Below are 19,748 nucleotides of genomic sequence, written 5' to 3'. Positions count from 1 at the left end.
CGCATTTGCTTATTAGTGCCTCCTTCACACCTCACTGGATAACGCTAACGGACGTCAAACACATGAAAAAAAGGCTACAAAACTCAGTCTGCTGGTATTCAGTCCTCTCTGAGTGTACAAAACGGCTATCAACCGTATGATCACCGGACATGTAACAGTCAAATAATGGACTTTTTCTTTGAGTAACGAAGGAGCACCTTAAAATATGATGCGCAACGCTAAAGAAACTTTAGAAAACAGGTCTCGAACTGTAGACTAACGCACGCGGACGGTGTTTAAAGAATGTCCGGTTTATCTGTTGCACGGCCGGCAGTTGCCCAGCTGTGATTCGAGTCTAATGGACATCAACAACTGTCAAGTTCAGAAAAAGAAACTTATGAGTTTCGTAAAAAAATCTTGCTACCAGACAGAACCAACTTCACCAGACCTTGCATTTGTCGGACATAAAAATAAATGAAATGTGAAGATAACGGTGGATCCATTTAACCAATTTGTAAGCAAGCCAAAACGGACCTCTGAAAAGAAAAGTGGGATCAGGTGCAATTGAGGAGTAATCATCCCCTGTCAATTATTCCTTGTCATGTAGAGTAATCGGGAAAATCTGTTACAGAAGTTATTCAAAAATAACTAACGTAGAGAAACACAATTAAACGGAGACAAACGGATCGGAAATATTGTTATCCTTTTGACGTCCTGAAGCGTTTCCTGTTTAATTAAATTGAACTGATTTCTTATTGCTCGGCTGAGCACCATACACTAGTTTATTAACAATGATCTGTCATATTAGCCATAGACACCTAGCTAAGCTTTACAAATGACTGTACAATGATCGAGTTGGATATTAGCCATTGACACCTAGCTAAGCTTTACAAATGACTGTACAATGATCGAGTTGGATATTAGCCATAGACACCTAGCTAAGCTTTACAAATGACTGTACAATGATCGAGTTGGATGTAGGAGACATTTTTGCCAGACTGTAGGTGTATATTATGAAAGTTCTATTAATAAATTTAACCTAACACGCCATTTTAATGACAAAATCCGCTTTGAGTCATATTTCTTTTCTTTATTCTGTACATTCCACAGTCTGGAGTTTTAAGATTACCCATTATCTTTCTTTGAAATACTGTAATATACAACTAAAAGACTGTAATTCTCTGAAGAATCGGTTGTTTAATAGTTCAATTTCATGAAGATTAATTCTACGCTGTCCATAGCTGTCTATGGCTTTCTCTAAAGAAAGGTATTTCTGTGTTAAATAAAATGTAAAGATTCTTCTTTGATCAAAGTAAGATTGGTTAATATCCTTAATACTAGTACTATACACGACATGTCAGATAGCAGTTTTTCTTTAAAACCTTTATCGCCAAGGAACAGAAAAAAATACGAATGGACAATACCTTGAAGCTTAAAAATTAGTTTAAATAAATATATATTTTATTTAATTTACTGTTTCAAGCTGCATGATCAGCAATTATTTTTTATCTATCTTATACAGTACTAACCTGCATGATCATAATTATAGCATTTAAACACTACAGTTCTCCTGTACGTGTCCAATCAGTATAACATTAAAGGCAGAGATGACCAAAAGGTCTATGTAGTCTAGGGTTAAAGAGAAGGGGAATCAATTTCAACTTCGAATCAAGCGTGGAAATATACAAAGTCGAGGCGTTTATCAATCAAGAAAACAAAATTCCAAAAACCCAACAAGGAGGAAATGTATATTTACGTGGTTGATTTTGGTCTCACAAACTGGTATCTATTTGTCCGTTACAAAAATCGGGTTCGGGATACACATCTGAAACAAACTGAATTTATGTTGTTGCACATGACCTTCAACTTTGTGAAGGTCACATCTCATAAGTCTAGATCAATAGCCAATCAGATCAATTGAACCTTTGATTGAATGATTTTAGATTGAAACAAAGACAAAATTAATCTTAAAGGTACTGTCATTGGAAAACGAAGCCTTAAGATGATTCTTTTCAATGACCTACATGTATGTACCCAACAAGATTCGTATCTCCAACATCAAGGTCACCAAGCCATAAATAGTCCAAGTCATTAAAATGATTTGAAACCAGTGTTTTTATCGGCTTAATAAGTTTAGATATGTTTTGATCACGTCTGTCTATTTATTGTAACCATGATTATATCTAATTCCTTGAAAGTCGTTAACTATTGTATTACATATATTTGTACTCGTATATTGATTCTAAAGACTCTGCTTCTTGTCACAGTATCTAATAATTACAGCAAAGTTTATAATTGGTTATAATATGGCTAGGATTTCATTGATATTTAGGTTCATTTTTGCTGTAAAACTGCGTAAAAGTACAAATGTTATTCATTTTTCATTTTTGGATTATTGGAATATTAATACTTCATGATCATTGTTAAAATGTTGAACATTTTTAGCTTGAATTATTTAAAGGTTTAAGCGATTAGTCATAAAATAACAGTATCCCTTAGGGTGAGATTCGTCTCAATTTTATTTAAGTCCATATTATTACTTTTTTTTACTTCTAAAGCAGAGATTAAAAGCTTGCATAAGATCAGAACAAAAAAGCAAATAATAATGAAAAGAACATCCTTCGTCTTATTAGGAATGGGTCCTATATTTCTCCCGTAGTTCATGTTTTTTCCAGCAATTTCATCAAAATGTCAAATTCTTTGCCTTAAAGAAACTTGGACCCATCATTGGATTATGTGTTCAGGCTGTAAATTAAATTAATATATATGAAATATATATATATATGAGTTTCGATGACAAAGCAAAACTTGTTCATTTATGAATGGAAATCAATTACATTTCACAGCGACAAATGTTGTGATCCAGACAATCTTAACAAGTCGATAATACATGTAAATTCCGAGATACGTTGAATTACATTTTCATGTTCAACCGTGAACCTACATGTACACTTTATCTGACAACTTAATTTTAGAAGAAACATGAAGAAAAACACAACTTAAGCCTAATATAAAAATCATAATGTAAAAATGCGATTTTTAGGTCACCTGGGTCACTCAGGTGACCTATTGCTATCCGTTTTTGTCCGTCGTCGTGCGTCGTCCGTCGTGCGTTAACTTTTGAACATTTTCAACTTCTTCTCTAGAACCGCTCAACCAATTTCAACCAATTTTGGCATATAGCTTCTTTGGGTGAAGGGGAACACAAATTGTGAATTTCATGTTCCCTGCCCCCCTGGGGCCCCAGGGGTGGGGCTAAAACCACCAAAATTGATGCAATCTTTAAAAATCTTCTTCTTTACTCCTGGACATCAAGCAGTCAAACTGTTGGCATGATTGTAATAAGCATTGGGCCCTCTACCTAAATTGTGAAATTCATGGCCCCAGGGTCAGGGGTTCTGGTGCTAGGGCGGGGCTCTATTGATTATATAGTGAAAATGCATTAATTGTTTGAAAATATTCTTCTCTGCTCCTGGGTATTATTTAAACAAACTAAAAGCATGGTTATGACAAGCATTGAAGCCTTTTCCAAAATTGTGAAATTCTTGGCCCCTGGGTCAGGGGTTCTGGTGTTAGAGGGGGGGGCTCTATTGATTATATAGTGAAAATGCATTAATTCTTTGAAAATCTTCTCTGCTCCTGGGTATTATTTAAACAAACTAAAAGCATGGTTATGACAAGCATTGGTGCCTTTCCCAAATTGTGAAATTCATGGCCCCTGGGTCAGGGGTACTGGTGTTGGGGGGGGGGGGGGGTCTATCGATTATATAGTGAAAATGCATTAATTCTTTGAAAATCTTCTTCTCTGCTCCTGGATATTATATAAACAAACTAAGTGCATGGTTATGAGAAGCAATGATGCCTTTTCCAAAATTTTGAAATTCATAGCCCCTGGGTCAGAGGTTCTGGTGTAGGGGGGGGGGGCTCTATTGATTACATAGTGAAAATGCATTAATTCTCTGAAAATCTTCTTCTCCGATCCTGGGTATTATTTAAACAAACTAAGTACATGGTAATGGTGCACAAGGATGCTTTTTCCGAAATTGTGAAATTCTTGGCCCCTGGGTCAGGGGTTCTGGTGTTGGGGGGGGGGGGGGGGCTCTATTGATTATATAGTGAGATGCATTAATTCTTTGAAAATATTCTTCTCTGCTCCTGGATATTATTTAACATACTAAGTGCATGGTTATGATGCACAAGGATTCCTTTTTCAAAATTGTGAAATTTATGGCCCCAGGGTTTGGGAGGGGGGATCTATTGATTATATAATGAAAAAGCATTAATTCTTTGAAAATCTTCTTTTCTGCTCCTGGTTATAAAGTAAACTAAGATGTTCTGGTGTAAGGATGGGACTCTATTGATAATGTAGTGAAAATGCATTAATTCTGTTAAATAATCCTCTCTGCTCCTTAGTGTTGAGCAGATAAATAAAGTGCATTAGTTATGATGAACAATTGTGCTTCTTACAAAATTTTAAAACTTGTGGTCTTCAGGTTTTGGTGTTTCTCAGTTGGGGGGGGGGGGGTATATTTATTAATAAAATGAAAATCTGTTAATTCTTTGAAAATCTTCAACTAAGTGCATAGTTATGATGATGAGGGTACCTCTACCAAATTTATGAATTTCATGACCCTGTGACATGGGTTTTAGTGTTAGGGTAGGGGTGTGTTGAATCTGTAATGAAAATGCATTACTATTTTGAAAATCTTCTCTGCTCCTTGGCATATTACGGAAGCCGGTAGGTGCCAGGTAGAAAAATATTTTATCTGGCGGCCGCCAGATAACTTTCTGGCGGCCGCCAGATAATTTATCTGGCGGCCGCCAGATCTTTTTATCTGGCGGCCGCCAGAAAATTATTTGGCGGCCGCCAGATAAAATATTTTTTCTACCTGGCACCAACCGGCTTCCGTAGCATATCGAAGGCAAATAGAATTAAAGTTTTAATAAGCAAGGATATTTTTACCAGATTTTTGAACATCAGGACCATTTGGTCAAGTTTTCTGGTCCTAATCAGGGCTCTATTAATTTGTGTTCAACTGAGAGAAGTTATTCCCTTGGCCATTTACTTTTGATAATTAATCACTGTAAATAATGTATTTGAAAGTTAATAGAATGAGAGAATTATGCAAAAAAAAATTATTGAATAATACAAAAAGTACTTTCATAGTTTTAATGATCAGATAGACTTGTAAATAATAAATAGATAAAAATGAGACAAAAATAACTTATTAAAATGTTCTTCAAAGACCAAGAGAGGCCAATGTGAGAGGTCACAATGTGAGGTTAAAAGTAGTACAGAGGAACTATTAGTTTGTTAATAGTCCGCATGGTGATAGTGCTAAATGGCGGATAAATTAGAATTTAATGTATGAGTTGTTACTGAATACTAGACTAATTATTTCATTGATTCTGATCATCCTATTTCTCTTGCTTTTGGGCAACAAAGCTTCATCTGTCAGTTTATTTTATACTCTATGGATCTTCTAAATTGTTGTATTATATATACTCAGGTGACCGTTAAGGCCCTTGGGCCTCTTGTTAAAAACCTTTTTTGTCGAATCTGCTAGATTATCTTATGTACTATATAATATATCATGTGAGAAAACTATTCTCTGTCTCTCTCTCTCTCTCTCTTGCAATTGTGTTTATTACATTATTAATCGACTTTGTGACTTCATAATAAACTACATGATGTTAAATACGGAGCTACAATAATTAAACACAATGAAATCCAATCAGTCTCAAAAAAGACAATAGATCTTAAAAATTGAACTACAGTTAGCTATTTTTTAAGCTTCAGCATAGTAATCAGACTCTGAACTGCGATTTTATTGACCTTGTTTTTGATGTATTTCTTCCTTTAATTAAAGGTTTTTGAGACGTAACAAGCTGACATACCTTTCTTGGGAAGTAATTGAGGATATGCCAATACTTAAACTGTGAGTGTTGTTTTGTGCAATGTGTAAAGCACTCTTATTTAGAAAATGTCATTAAATTGTCTGTTCTTGAGGAGTTGTTCATTATATAAACGGTCACATTTTACCACCAGAAAGTATTGAACACAATTCCACCCCTCCCCCCCAATTTATTGTCAGTTTTCTTCAGATGCAGTACACTAGTGTGTCCAGTGTTATTCTCTGTTGAATAATAAAATCACTATAACATAAATTTATACAACATACTTAAATATAAGATTGTACTTAAATTTAATACAAGTTTTACACTAGAAATGAAGTACGAAAGCCGGATAGGCTCATTTTTGACAAGACAAAAAAAAATATTTAACTCGTTATAACGAGTTAGTATCTCGTTATAACGAGTTAGTTAACTCGTTATAACGAGTTATTTATCTCGTTATAATGAGTTAGGTATCTCGTTATAACGAGTTAGTTATCTCGTTATAACGAGTTAGTTATCTCGTTATAACGAGTTAGCTATCTCGTTATAACGAGTTAGTATCTCGTTATAACGAGTTAGTTATCTCGTTATAACGAGTTAGTTATCTCGTTATAACGAGTTAGTTATCTCGTTATAACGGGATAATTATCTCGTTATAACGAGATAAAAATTGACCTAAAGGGTTGATATATCTAAGTAATAAAAGTAAAGAATAGACCATTATTTATAGGAAATATACAGAAGCGAGTCGATCAGATTTGTTTGAAGTGTGCCTGATAAAGATTTTATGGAACAACAGCATACTATATTTTTGTGTTATGCCTTTGATTAGTATTGTTTATTGGAAAGGAAACTTGTGACCGCCTCATGTTGTTGTGTTATACCTTAAAATTGCAAAAATAGAATTAGTGACATCTTCAAATGGAATGTATATAAAGTCAAAATTTTGTCAACTTGTACAAGGAGATCAGAACAAAATGATATACTCTGGCTGATTTAACTGCCCCGTTCAAGCTGTCTTGACTTTGTAAATTCATGATAATTTTTGCGTAATATTTGTCGCAATAAAAAATGCATAGGAATAATCCCATTATTTTATATATTCCGAATAAATCATGTGGATATGAAACCATTTGTTAGGCTTTAACGATCATATTTTGATAATTCCTTGCCTGTTAACAAGGAATACCAGTTCAATTTTATCGTCTTAAAGGGGCAAGATCAAAATTCAATGTCTGACAAAAAACTAAATTCACGTTGTTTTTATCATCAATCCCTCCTTCTCCTCCAAAATAAATATGATGAATATCAAGAACTAATAATGTACTTATCACTTAATAATTTATACATGTATATTTCTTTTGTGTATTGAAAGAAAGAAACATTTTAATTTACCAATTTGGCATGAAATCTCATGTACATTGTGTACAATATGTATTTTTTGCGTTATTATCAATGTTGTAGAATAAAAAAAAACTTTTGGAGCTCTTTATTCTACGGAAGCCACAATAAAAGGTGAAGGTCAACATTAGTAAAAATAGTTGACATGTGATCCTTTTTGGGTATAGAATGAAAGTTTAATATCTAAAGTTTACAATATGACACGCATTAATTAAGGTGTATTTCAAGCATAAATTATGCCTAGAAATGTGTATTGTATCGTGAGACAGGATTTTTGATATTTGATATTTTCACTCGTGCTTTGCACTCATGAAAATATAAAAAAAAAATCCTGTCCCACTCGTGAAATAAATTCCATATCAACTACAAAACATTGAATATCCTCTATTTATTACCACTCCCCCCCCCCCCGCCCCTCAAAAAAAAAAAATCATCAATCTCTTTTTGAAATAAAAATTATATGCTTGCAAAGTATACATAATAAATATTGTGATGAGGAAAAAAAATTAACGACATTGCTTCAATGTTGTATTAATAATATACATGAACATATGTAGTATTAGGCCTATTCGTTGATCAATTCTAAGTAAAAAGATTAAAAAAGTGAACTGGCTTTGTAAACTCTGTAAACTTTTTTTTTTGCTTTTGTAAACTCTGGTTTGATGTTTTGTCACTATGTGGTAACACAGGATCCGCCAAATAGACGTGAATCTCAAATAGGTCTCCAAAGAATCTCCACAGCTTGGACCCCCCCCCCCCCAAAAAAAAAATATAAACAGTGAATCATGACAGAATATTAGATAAAATGTCAATATCAGCAGATCAGATCTAACGTCTTATTACTTAGTAGGATGTAATATCATTTTTGCTTCATCATTCCTCATCATCGTGGACAATCTGCATAAGCGTAGTCCCAAAGTTCAAGGGGGTGGGGGGGGGGGGGGGTAAACCAAGTAAAATATTTGACAAGCAAAAAGAAAAAAAAAGATCTGATATTCCAACTACGAGTATTCACCATTATTTTCGGGAGATATTTACTCAGGTAAAGAAAATATGGAGGAAAGGGCACAAAGATACTCTTGACCGCCCCCTTTTCAAAAGTGGTATTACTACGCCTATGATCTAACTGCTGATGTCTCACCATCCCCCTTCTTCAAAACATTTCTGAATCTCAAAAGTAACATATGTATCACACAGTAATCGTATATATTATATGTTGCATAAACGATATGTTGCACTGTTTCTCTGATATTTAATTTTAGCGGTATAGAAATTGATATATGAAAGTGTAAAAGTCGTCCAAAACATGTCGAAATAGTGTCATTCATTAGAAATAGTTGTAATAAATAAATTGCCAAATATGAAGCAAGTATGTTTGGCAGTATCATTTTAAGAAAAATATCGCGTCCTAATGCATCAATTTGAGGAGGCGTTCACGAATTAATGTGTAAATATGTTCTCCTTTGAGTTGCTATACTTATCAATATATGATTATTGACAGCGAGATAGTTCAAGATTTAATCATAAGTAAACCCCAGAGCAAATATTAAATTTTCAACCATTTATCAATTACTCAAGCTGAATTTGAATGATAATTACTAGCTAAAAATTCAATGGCATTAAAAACTACAGCCATTTTTATTCCTATATTGCTATTAAATCTCGAAATGACGAGAAAACTATCTCGTTATAACGAGATAACTAACTCGTTATAACGAGATAATTTTCTCGTAATAACGAGATAACTAACTCATTATAACGAGATAACTAACTCGTTATAACGAGATACTAACTCGTTATAATGAGATAACTAACTCTTTATAATGAGATAATTATCTCGTTATAACGAGATACTAACTCGTTATAACGAGATAGCTAACTCGTTATAACGAGATACTAACTCGTTATAACGAGATAATTAATTCGTTATAACGAGATAACTAACTCGTTATAACGAGATAACTACATGTAACTCGTCATAACGAAATACTAACTCGTTATAACGAGATAACAAACTCGTTATAACGAGATAACAAACTCGTTATGACGAGATACTAACTCGTTATAGCGAGATAGCTAACTCGTTATAACGAGATACTAACTCGTTATAACGAGATAACTATCTCGTTATAACGAGTTATTATTTTTTTAATCTTGTCAAAAATGAGCCTATCCGGCTTTCGTAATGAAGGAACTGCTATAATAAAATTATTTTTTATGCCCCCGTAATCGAAGATTTCGGGGGCAAATAGTTTTTGCCCCGTTTGATTGCCCACAAAAACTTTAACCTGTTCCATAACTTCTGATTGGTTGGAGCTATAATGCTTTCATATTTCACATGTGTATACTTTGTGACAAGACTTTTCTTTGCGAACCAACATATTTTACCTCTTGACCTAGACCTTGGAGTTTGACCTACTTTTGCAAAATTTTCCCAAACATTAACCTTGGGCATAGCTTTTGAACGATTCGTGCTAAGGCTTTCATACTTCACATGTACATTCCTTGTGATGAGACCTTTCCACAACAATTTTTGACCTACTTTTGAAAAACTATAACCTTGACCATAACTTTTGAACAGTTTGTGCTAGGGTTTTCATATTTCACAGGTGTATTCCTTGTAACAAGACCTTCTCTTGAGTACCAACAATTTTGACTCTGACCTTGACCTTGGAGTTTGACCTACTTTGGAAAACTTTAACCTTGACCATAAGTTTTGAACGGTTGGTGCTAGGGCATTTATAGGGATTTCACATGTGTATTTCTTGTGAGAAGGCCTTTCCTCGGGCACCAATAATTTTGACCATTTGACCTTGATGTTTGACTTACTTTTGAAAAACTTTAACCTTTCCCATATCTTTTCAATGGTTGTTGCTAGGGCTTTCATATTTCACAGGTATATTCCTCGAGGCAAGACCTTACTTAGGATACAAACATATTTTATTTGCATTTGAGAAAGTTTAATCTTCGCTATAAGTTGCCATACGGGGGCACCAGTGTTTCAAAAACACATCTTGTTTTACTTTTAGATTCACAATTCGAATTCACACATTGTCAAATGTAACCTGAGCGTAAGATTACTCATACGAGTCATTTGCAGCTTCTTAAACCGTACAATTTTACAACTTAAACATAGCAAATCTTTATCATTTTCTAAACATGAAGATGGATAGTTTTAAAAAGACAGCCATTTGTATCCATGTTTTCGCCTCTTGAGGGGTCAGAGTTAAAATTCCAAACTTTTACTTCACGTTTACATTAAATGAACATTGATATTGCCAAAAATAAAAAATAATTACTAATTAGAGAAAAATTAATGATAAGATAAATGACGAACGGATTCAGGTAAAAACAAATAACAACTAAAACAGGTAAAAACAAATAAGCCCAAATTTTCGAGAGAAATTTAAAACATAAGGACAACCCGGTCTTTTTAGGTCATTATTAAGGTTTCTGGGAGCCATACAATATGCGGGTTTTTTGTTTTGTTTTTGTATGGTGTGCACATTTTATTTTTATACAATCCACAAGAAAGAAATCAAGCCTGTATTGTATATTATACCGCACAAAGCTCAATGTTTATAAGTATACAATCACCTATTTAAAGATTAACAAATAAACTTAGTCTGAAATACGGTTTGTCCAATTCAACAAGCGAACATCATAATAGTACATTTATTTTTAGGCATTTGGTATGTAAAATTCATAGCTCAAGAAAACAGGGAGATTTTCAGTGTTAATCTAAAACTTTTTCTTTTTGGTCATAGGTACTTAAACGATAATCCCTTGCCGTGCAATTGTTCCTCCAAATGGATTCAAGAATTTCAGAAAAAGAAGAATCACATGTTAGGTTCACTTACTGCTGAAGACTTAAGGTGCATTACCCCCGATACCAATGAATCATCAGGTCCGATAATGCAGAAGCTGAGAAATGTTAGGCTCCAGGGCTGTGGTGAGTTTTTTCTCTAAATAAGACTTAAAATTCAGTACTCTTAGACAAATAAACAGCCAAACCACAGGAGTACATCTGTAAGAACATTAACTATTGAAGAATAATATTTTATCACTTTGGGTGATTTTTTAACCGCAACGATCTTTTATTTTCAACTTATAAACCCCAAAACACATCCCTTTAAATACATCACTATTTTTTGTGTTTTCTTAACCGACATTTTATCCTAAAGTGTACGTTCATATGTATTTCTATTTAAAATTATTTAGATAATTTAATATAAATATTTGAAAATGTAAAACAAAATTTCAGTATTGCCCTCGGTGGATATCAAACCAAAAACACCAATCATTAACGAGAGCAGCCAAATAGTGCTCACATGTAAGGGTACAGGCGAACCCAAACCATCAGTGGCATGGAAGACACAGTACCTAAATTCGTCGCATTATATCAAATACAGTGATGGAGGTAGTACTGTCGACCTTGTTATTACAAGTGCCAATGCCAGTGACTCGGGCTGGTTGACATGCAGTGCTCGAAATGTGGCGGGGAAAACAACAGACACAATGCTGTTAAGAGTCAATTGTAAGAATAAATTCAAAATTTTATTTGACTATGTTTTAATTTTCATAAGCGATAAAATCATGGGGTTTTGTCTTTCACGAAATAAATAATTGTAAAGTATTCAAGTATAGTAAACCCCGTTCTTATTGACTGAAAACCTCACACTATATGTACATTTGAAGCTATGTACATGTATATCGTATCACAGCTAAAGCAGTATCCCTCTGGAATGGAAAGACGTGGGCATATTATTTTCAAACATTACTTTTTTTTGCCGTTTCAGCTGCTCCTCAAATTCTTGTTTTGAAACCTCCCGTTCAGAGATTCCATTACTGTATTCAATTCGAGGTGTCCGGATATCCTATTCCAGAGATATCATGGTTGCATAATGGCCAAAAGCTGGTAAAAAAATCTACAGTGTACACCTATTATTCCGAACAACCAGAAGGGATATTTAAAACAACTGGATGTTTAACTTTTGAGATGAAAAATGCAAAATACAACGGGATCTACACTTTAATAGCCAGAAATGAATTCGGTACTGCTGAGAAATCAGTGAAGGCTGATTTCATGGTCGGATCGGCCGTAAGCGGTAAGAAAAAAGTTATAATTATTTCAAAATAAAGTAATCTATGCATGTAACTCTTTTGGTTGAGATTTTACGTCATTTTCTACAGACAAAAACGAGCAATAGTACAAAAATAACGTGAAGGACAAATTTAAATGAGATAAAGATTTAGGTGCATGGCTTAGGGGCAATATGATTCCTTCATTTTAAATGTTTTTTATTTAATTCAAATTCACAATTTCAAGCAATTTTGATTTGTTCGCTTGACACTAAGTACTCAAAGTCTTTCAAAATAATTGTTTTTTCTTTAGGAAACTGGTATAAAAATTACATGTGTATGATTTCCCAGAGGTATCTTGTGTTATGAAATTTCATTTAGTTTGAACGCTTACAATGTTTAAGAACATTTCGAGTTTATGCACTGCACGTATACGTATATTAATTTACAGGACATGAACATCTGGATTTATTTTGAATGACCAGGTTATAGGAGTTTTTACTCCCCTTAATCCAAATTAGAAATGCTAAGCTTGTTCCCAAAAATATTTTGGAGAATACTGCATTTGATAGAGATACAGAGGGGAAGAGTCTCATTCGACAACAGTAATATAAGTTTACCTGTGAATCAAGTCATAAAAATATTTTTTAATGTGTCTGTTACATGTACATACATGTAAATTATAGTCCGTGAACAACTCAATATTTTCCTTTCTCCTAAATTTAATTTCTACGATCTTTTGAGTACTATTTTTTTAATTTATTAACATGTCATTGTGGTTTCATTTAACATGCAGGTCCAGCTTTTGGGTCGTTTCTCAAGCCCAGACTTCCAGGGAGGAGGAACGTCAACCCAATTTTGCCTTTTCAAAGAAACTCTAAAGAAAAAGATACTCCAACGACAACATCTGTAAAGAAAGGGGAATCCCCTGCTGTATGTGTTACATGTAGTCTTCATTCATATACAGTAAAACTTGTCTGATCCTGACAACTCTGATTTTATTTAAATTTGCCGGATTTATATAAAGTAAATCTTATACGGTACCAATTTTGATGCACCAAATGCGCATTTCGACAAATTATGTCTCTTCAGTGATGCTCATGGCGAAACGTTGGAAATCTGAAATCAGAGGTGTCCGGATAAGATGAGTTTTATTGTATATGAATGTAGCCAATTAACTGATCGATGACACATTTTAAAAAATTGAATTTTCTGAAAACGATATGTACGCCAAATAATACCATTTTAAAAATACAATTTATAAAATTCGATGAGTTGATGAAATGAATCGTTATTTTTTTTTTTACTTTGTAATTATATTACTTTCAAGATATTCTATCTGATCTTCTCAACACAGAATATGTTTCTTCAATTTTACAACTCTTTGTAATTTTAAGATCCTTTTTTGTATTTGAACAAAGAATCTTGAATTTTACAACTTACACCTTACATCTTTAAGGTGATACTTCAAAATCAAGTTACATTCGGGCGCAGTATAATTATGCGAGTGCCCACGATCGAGAACGAATGCTTTTAAATTTGACTTGAAGTAATAAATTTCTAAGCCATAGAGCATAAAGTGTTTAAACTGCCCTAGTTTTATAATATCAGTTTTCAATCAAAATCAATCTTGAATTAACCAACACGACTTTCGTTGACTTTATTTTTATTTTTATGCATGTATAGCATTATGTTTTATTTCCTTACAAATTCAACATCGACTTAATTCAATTTTGCAGACAGTTTATTCTTATTTCAGGTATATATCGCCATCGGAATATCTGTTTTTGTTTTCCTCGCCGTTGTGCTGGCGACCATTTTCTTTGTTGTTCGTCATTATCGCCAAAAAACTACACGTCACACACATCACGTGACTTTCTCATCCAATAGCTCACAGCGACCACTGCTGAATTCTGACAGTCATGTGACATCTAAGACCCAACCACATCAAATGACAGTTATGCCTCTGGCCTCCATGAAAATAGTAGAAAACCCAGCCTATCAAATAAAGAATGTAAATTGTAAAAACTCTTGTAAGTACAATGTGCACCTGTAGATGTAATCAATTAAAGTTCTGTATCGCGTTTCTGTATTCAACAGATTTGAATTAAATCAATTTCGAATTCGCACCCTTCTGAAACGCTCTTGCTGGATTTACATGTATCTTTGCGACTTTTGTCTTTCACAGAATTAACCCCATGCTCAAAGTCATATATGATCGACAGTTTTGCTTACTCTTAAAGATGTGAAATAAGACATAAACAAGATAAAAATCTTATAATTTCATGTTTTTAAAATTTTTCAGCCATATTTTACATTAAAAGAGAAGCTATCGAATTTCTGCGAGAATTAGGAGAAGGGGCCTTTGGGCGAGTTTTCTTGGGGACCTGTAAGGACCTTACGTCACCTGGTGAGGTAACAATGGTTGCCATTAAGACACTGAAAGATGCAGCCATGGATGACGCGAAGGTGAACTTTGATCGAGAGGCGGAGTTATTAGCTACACTACTGCATGACAACATAGTCACGTTTTACGGAGTGTGTGTCGATACAGATACCTCTATGATGGTATTTGAGTATATGGAAAATGGAGACCTGAATAACTTTTTAAGGTATTAATTTGAACATAGGGTATAATATCTACAAATTACATAAACACACCTCGTTGTTCTCACCTAACAGGGATGTTCATCAATAGAAAATCACATGATATACTAGTAATCAAATGATTTCTCTAGGAATCATTCAAGGATAATTATATAGGATTAAAGTACATGTACAAACTTGCTCAATAACATGTTAACTTTACAACCCCCTATTTAATTAAATTTTGCGTAAAGTACAAACGTAACAGTTATACTACAGACCTGTAAATATTTTCTTAGTGCTTTAAGGATTACATAGTTGCGTCAGGATTTGATAAAAGTTCATGCAATGGAACACATATACAAAAAAAAAGTGGACCCCCTGCGTTCTACGGGCCTGCAAGATGTACAATTTTTGACTTATATCCTTTACATGAACATAAACATCATTCCTGCCAGATTATTCGTTTAGTACATTTCAAACTGTCTTTCAGATGCAATGGTCCCGATGCCAAATTTCTCAATAAGAGTACATCATTTGTAAAACCCTTATCGAAAATCGAACTACTTCACATTTCAAATCAAATTGCCAACGGGATGGAGTACCTTGCATCCCAGCATTTCGTCCATAGAGACTTGGCAACAAGAAACTGTTTGGTTGGAGACAAAATGATCGTCAAAATTGGAGATTTTGGAATGTCACGTGATGTCTACAGCACAGACTATTACAGGGTAGGCTGAACTTTCTCCAAATTTTTTTCGCAATGAAATCCAGTAATATTTAAGAAAATTGTGGATATTTGAAATGAAATACTTTAATAAAATTGTTTATAGAGAAATTTCATTCAATGAAATCGACATTTTTTTTTAGATACTTTGGACTTGAAATGAAGTGTAATAAGATCAAAACAGATAATTATCATTTTTGCCATTCTTTATAAAATGTGCTGTACTTAAAGAAGCGAACAGCTCGGAAAAAAAGATATTAACAATAATCCAAAAAGACAATAAGATGAAATGACGTAATATTTTAGATTAAAGTATGAAAGTTTAATTGTTTTCTGTTTGTAAAATTAATGTGTAATTGGTACAATAATCTTGGCTTGTCATTTCTTCCGGCTTCAAGCTCTGCTAAATAATTGACAGATTCGTAGAATGCAAAGGATGAAAATTTAAATTAACGCGTGGGCGCTGAAAGAATTTCTCCTAGGGTAAATTTTCCCTTTGTTAATACATTAAAAGCAATAAGGCACCATCTACAGTCAATATATTAGAAGTAATATGTCGGTATTTCCTACAAAAACACGGTGTATTCCGAAAACAGCGTTAAATTTTCTTCTACCTAGTATATAGACCTCTCACACTATTGCACTCCAAATAACTTAAGACGGCATTATCATTTTAAAAAAGTGTTCAAATAAATTTAAAATTGGAAGGTCATAATGAAATACACGGCAAAGGAACTACATACTGTATGTACATGAAACAAACATCTATCCAACATTAGAATAATAATGAAATAAATTATTGTAAATTAATCATATGGACATTTAAATACTGAAATTGCATACAAAATGCAAAATATTTAAAAACAGCTTTCGTTAATTGCTATAGAAAGTCATCCTATTATTTGTTTGGTTCAAAGACAGTCTGACAGTTAATAATAAAAGGAGACCCAGATCTTGATTTTTTTTTTTCAGAGTGACCTTGACTGACAACTAACGATTTATATATACTTAACTATTATTTATTGCCTGAATTTGAAGTACTTTGTTGTTATCATAATGATTATCTTATGTTGCTACAGAAAGATCTCTAGCCAAAAATAATTATGAATTCCACAGAAAATTCACCTGCTTGACATGCATGAAATCATCAACATTCTTAAATATGAAAAAAATGAGATGTAATACCTTCCTGCGAAAGAAAATCTTCATCATATTATTTTGTCTTCAGGTAGGTGGATCTACTATGCTTCCTGTGAGGTGGATGCCTCCTGAATCCTTGCTGTATAGAACATTCACTGTTGAATCGGATGTTTGGAGTTTTGGTGTGGTATTATGGGAAATCTTTACATACGGGAGACAACCGTGGTATGAATTGTCAAATCACGAGGTAGGTATATTGTTTTTAATATAAATGATCATGACTGTACAGTTTCAAACCAAATATTATTTTAATATTGAAGTCTTTACACCAGACTAAAGTTAGAAAATGTGGAAATGCATCTTTGAAAGAGGTTGCGTACTTGAATAAAAATCGGTATTTGCTCCGTATCTTTCAAAATTCCCACTCGGCGAGAAAATATATATTTTTAGCTCACCTGAACCAAAGGCTTAAGTGAATGTTTTCTGATTCGAAATTTGTCTTTTCTCTTTAGACCTTGCCGCTGTCGTAAACTTTTAACATTTTCTTCTTCTCCATGGCCCAGTTTTACAAAATAACTTACGACTAATTAAGACCAAAATATAATTGTGCGAAAAACTTTCTTGTTTATATTTATTTGAAAGTAAAGTTCATATCTTTAAAAAGAATTTAAAACGATATGTTATACAAACAAATTAAAACAGATTCATTAATTTTGCAAGATTTACGATCAACTAAAGTTTTCAGATTGGTATCAGTCGTAAGTTCTTTTGTAAAACTGTCAAAGTTCCTCTTCAGAGTACGGAACTGGTCAATTTCAACCAAACTTACTATAAAGCATCCTTGGCCGGTGGGAATTCAAGTTTTTTTTCAAATGAAGGGATAATTAAGAATTTTAATTGGGGTCATCTGAAAATCTTCTCAAGAACCGATTGTAGGATGGGGCCACAACAAAAGATCATAGTTTTACTTGCGAATATATGGAAAACATTTTTAAAATCTTCTCAAGAAGAGGAAGGCCATGATGATTAGACATTGTATAATTCACGATGAGCGTCTTACTTTAAATATCCTATCAAATAATTGGTCTATTGCACCTACTGCTTTGCGGGGGTTTTATTCTTAATAAATTACTTTATTTTGCAGGTCATTCATTACGTAACAAACGGAAGTACCTTACAGCCACCCGGAACTGACATATGCCCCGAGGACGTGGCAAAATTGATGGCGTCATGTTGGAAACGGCAACCCCATGATCGCCTATCAATAAAAGAAATTCATTACAAACTTGATAGAATATGTATGTCACAACCAACCTATCTCGACTTAATAGCCTGAAATCTAGCGTCATGAGCGCTGATTTGGAATAATGTCATGTCCTCAAGGCTGCTTTCCAGACGTGGCTCTTCAAGACTTCCGGGATTTTTTCATCATTTGTTGAGAATGACAAGAGCAGAACCTCTGATGTGTATATAAGTATCCTCTTAATTATCGCAGTTTTCAAGGGATAATCAATATAATTTGTTCTGAGTTACCTTTTTATAGGAATTTACAAAAAATGTCTCGACGATGAAACGTTCGTTATCGACTAGGATGAAGAGGCTTTTGTGTGCCCACGTGTGATAGCAGACATATCTTTTAAGAACATAAAAGGGACAATTCTGGTAGAGAATATCATTCTTGGTTTCTTTTTCCTGAAACATGGTATTGAATTAACCTGTGGATATAGAGTTTCCATGTTTCACAAACTATCCTTTTACTGGTAATACAACACTTGATTTATGCTGCTGATTGAATGGTGTCGACCGGTGTCACAATGTATTTCCGTGTACGTGCAGAGGAAATGAAATACAATGTATCTGAAATAGCTCGTTCTCAGTTTGCAATAGAAATTTCTACAATTTCTGTATTGGCCATTTCATTGTAAAATATAATATGTTACATAAGATGTAGAAACAATAGTCTCTTTTGAAAAAAAGGTTCTAAGATTGAATAAATTGATATTAAGAATAGGGAATTTTAAGAAAGAAACAAATCAAAATTGCCCTTAAAAAGTATCATGAACGTTTAATTTTGAATATTAATTTTTTTTTTTTTTTTGTCTATGAAGTAAAAAGAGGCCTTATAAAGTCACGGTGTTGCCCTGTATGTATGCTGTACAGAGATTCAGATACATATGAGAGAAAACAAGTTTTTCTTTAAATTTGATCAATACGAAAACACAGTTAAATGCGCTAAAATTCCTCGGCAAATAGTTTTGCAAATGTAATATTTTTGTGACAGTAGCTAAACACAAATTTGCCGTTTATGTTGAAAAGACTGGTTGGATTTTTTTAAACATTAAGGAGTCATTCGATAAAGACTGCTGTCCGGACGTAATGGAATTTGCCACTCAAAGTATATTAACTAATCGATCGATCCGGACAAAGAGGCCTCACATGGGGAAAAGGACTCGGATAAGCGACAAGCTGACCCAAATAATTCCTTGAACAAGATCAGTTCTGACACAACTGCTTCTACGATGTCATTTGTTTTAGCTGTTAGCAGGAAACACAAATATTATATTATAGGACAGAGAATCAAAGATATTTAGAGCTCGTAATGACTTTCATACTATTTGATTAAAATTCCATGCATGTGTTTTTTTTTAAGGCAAACAATACACAATGAGACAGTCAAATTTGTATTTTATTTATCCAACAATAATACAATTTACTTGGCTTTGTATGAAAAGTTCTTATCCATTTCTATTTTTTAAAAATCTGTATGTACCCTTCACATATAAGACTTTTGTATATAGATGAATTAAATGAATCTTGGTACACTTGTACTTACAGTATTTGGGAATTTCGTATAAAGTACATGTGTACTTGTTCCCTGTGATGGTGACACTTGGAACATTTATAAATATGGAAGATTGTTTTATATACGGCTGGA

The 19,748-nt window shown here is 33.5% G+C and overlaps 1 protein-coding gene across 1 annotated transcript in view; it reads left to right on the top strand.

Moving 5' to 3' along the window:
• LOC133178082 (NT-3 growth factor receptor-like) overlaps window positions 1-18,720 on the top strand; it is a 38,856-nt gene extending 20,136 nt beyond the window's left edge. The window contains exons 4-13 of the mRNA XM_061312844.1: window positions 5,850-5,918; window positions 11,046-11,230; window positions 11,543-11,815; window positions 12,078-12,386; window positions 13,157-13,293; window positions 14,120-14,393; window positions 14,666-14,972; window positions 15,440-15,677; window positions 16,902-17,060; window positions 17,958-18,720. Of these exons, the coding sequence (XP_061168828.1) occupies window positions 5,850-5,918; window positions 11,046-11,230; window positions 11,543-11,815; window positions 12,078-12,386; window positions 13,157-13,293; window positions 14,120-14,393; window positions 14,666-14,972; window positions 15,440-15,677; window positions 16,902-17,060; window positions 17,958-18,149 (2,143 nt within the window). The 3' untranslated portion in view covers window positions 18,150-18,720. The remainder of the gene's footprint in view (window positions 1-5,849; window positions 5,919-11,045; window positions 11,231-11,542; window positions 11,816-12,077; window positions 12,387-13,156; window positions 13,294-14,119; window positions 14,394-14,665; window positions 14,973-15,439; window positions 15,678-16,901; window positions 17,061-17,957) is intronic.
• Window positions 18,721-19,748: the final 1,028 nt, after the last annotated feature.

This window comes from Saccostrea echinata, unplaced genomic scaffold, assembly GCF_033153115.1.
Source record: "Saccostrea echinata isolate AGI-Se365-2 ecotype Australia unplaced genomic scaffold, CSIRO_AGI_Sech_v1 ptg000002l, whole genome shotgun sequence".
Classification (NCBI taxonomy): domain Eukaryota; kingdom Metazoa; phylum Mollusca; class Bivalvia; order Ostreida; family Ostreidae; genus Saccostrea; species Saccostrea echinata.
The sequence above is the reverse complement of the archived record's forward strand: the minus strand, read 5'-3'. Positions and strand labels throughout refer to the sequence as shown.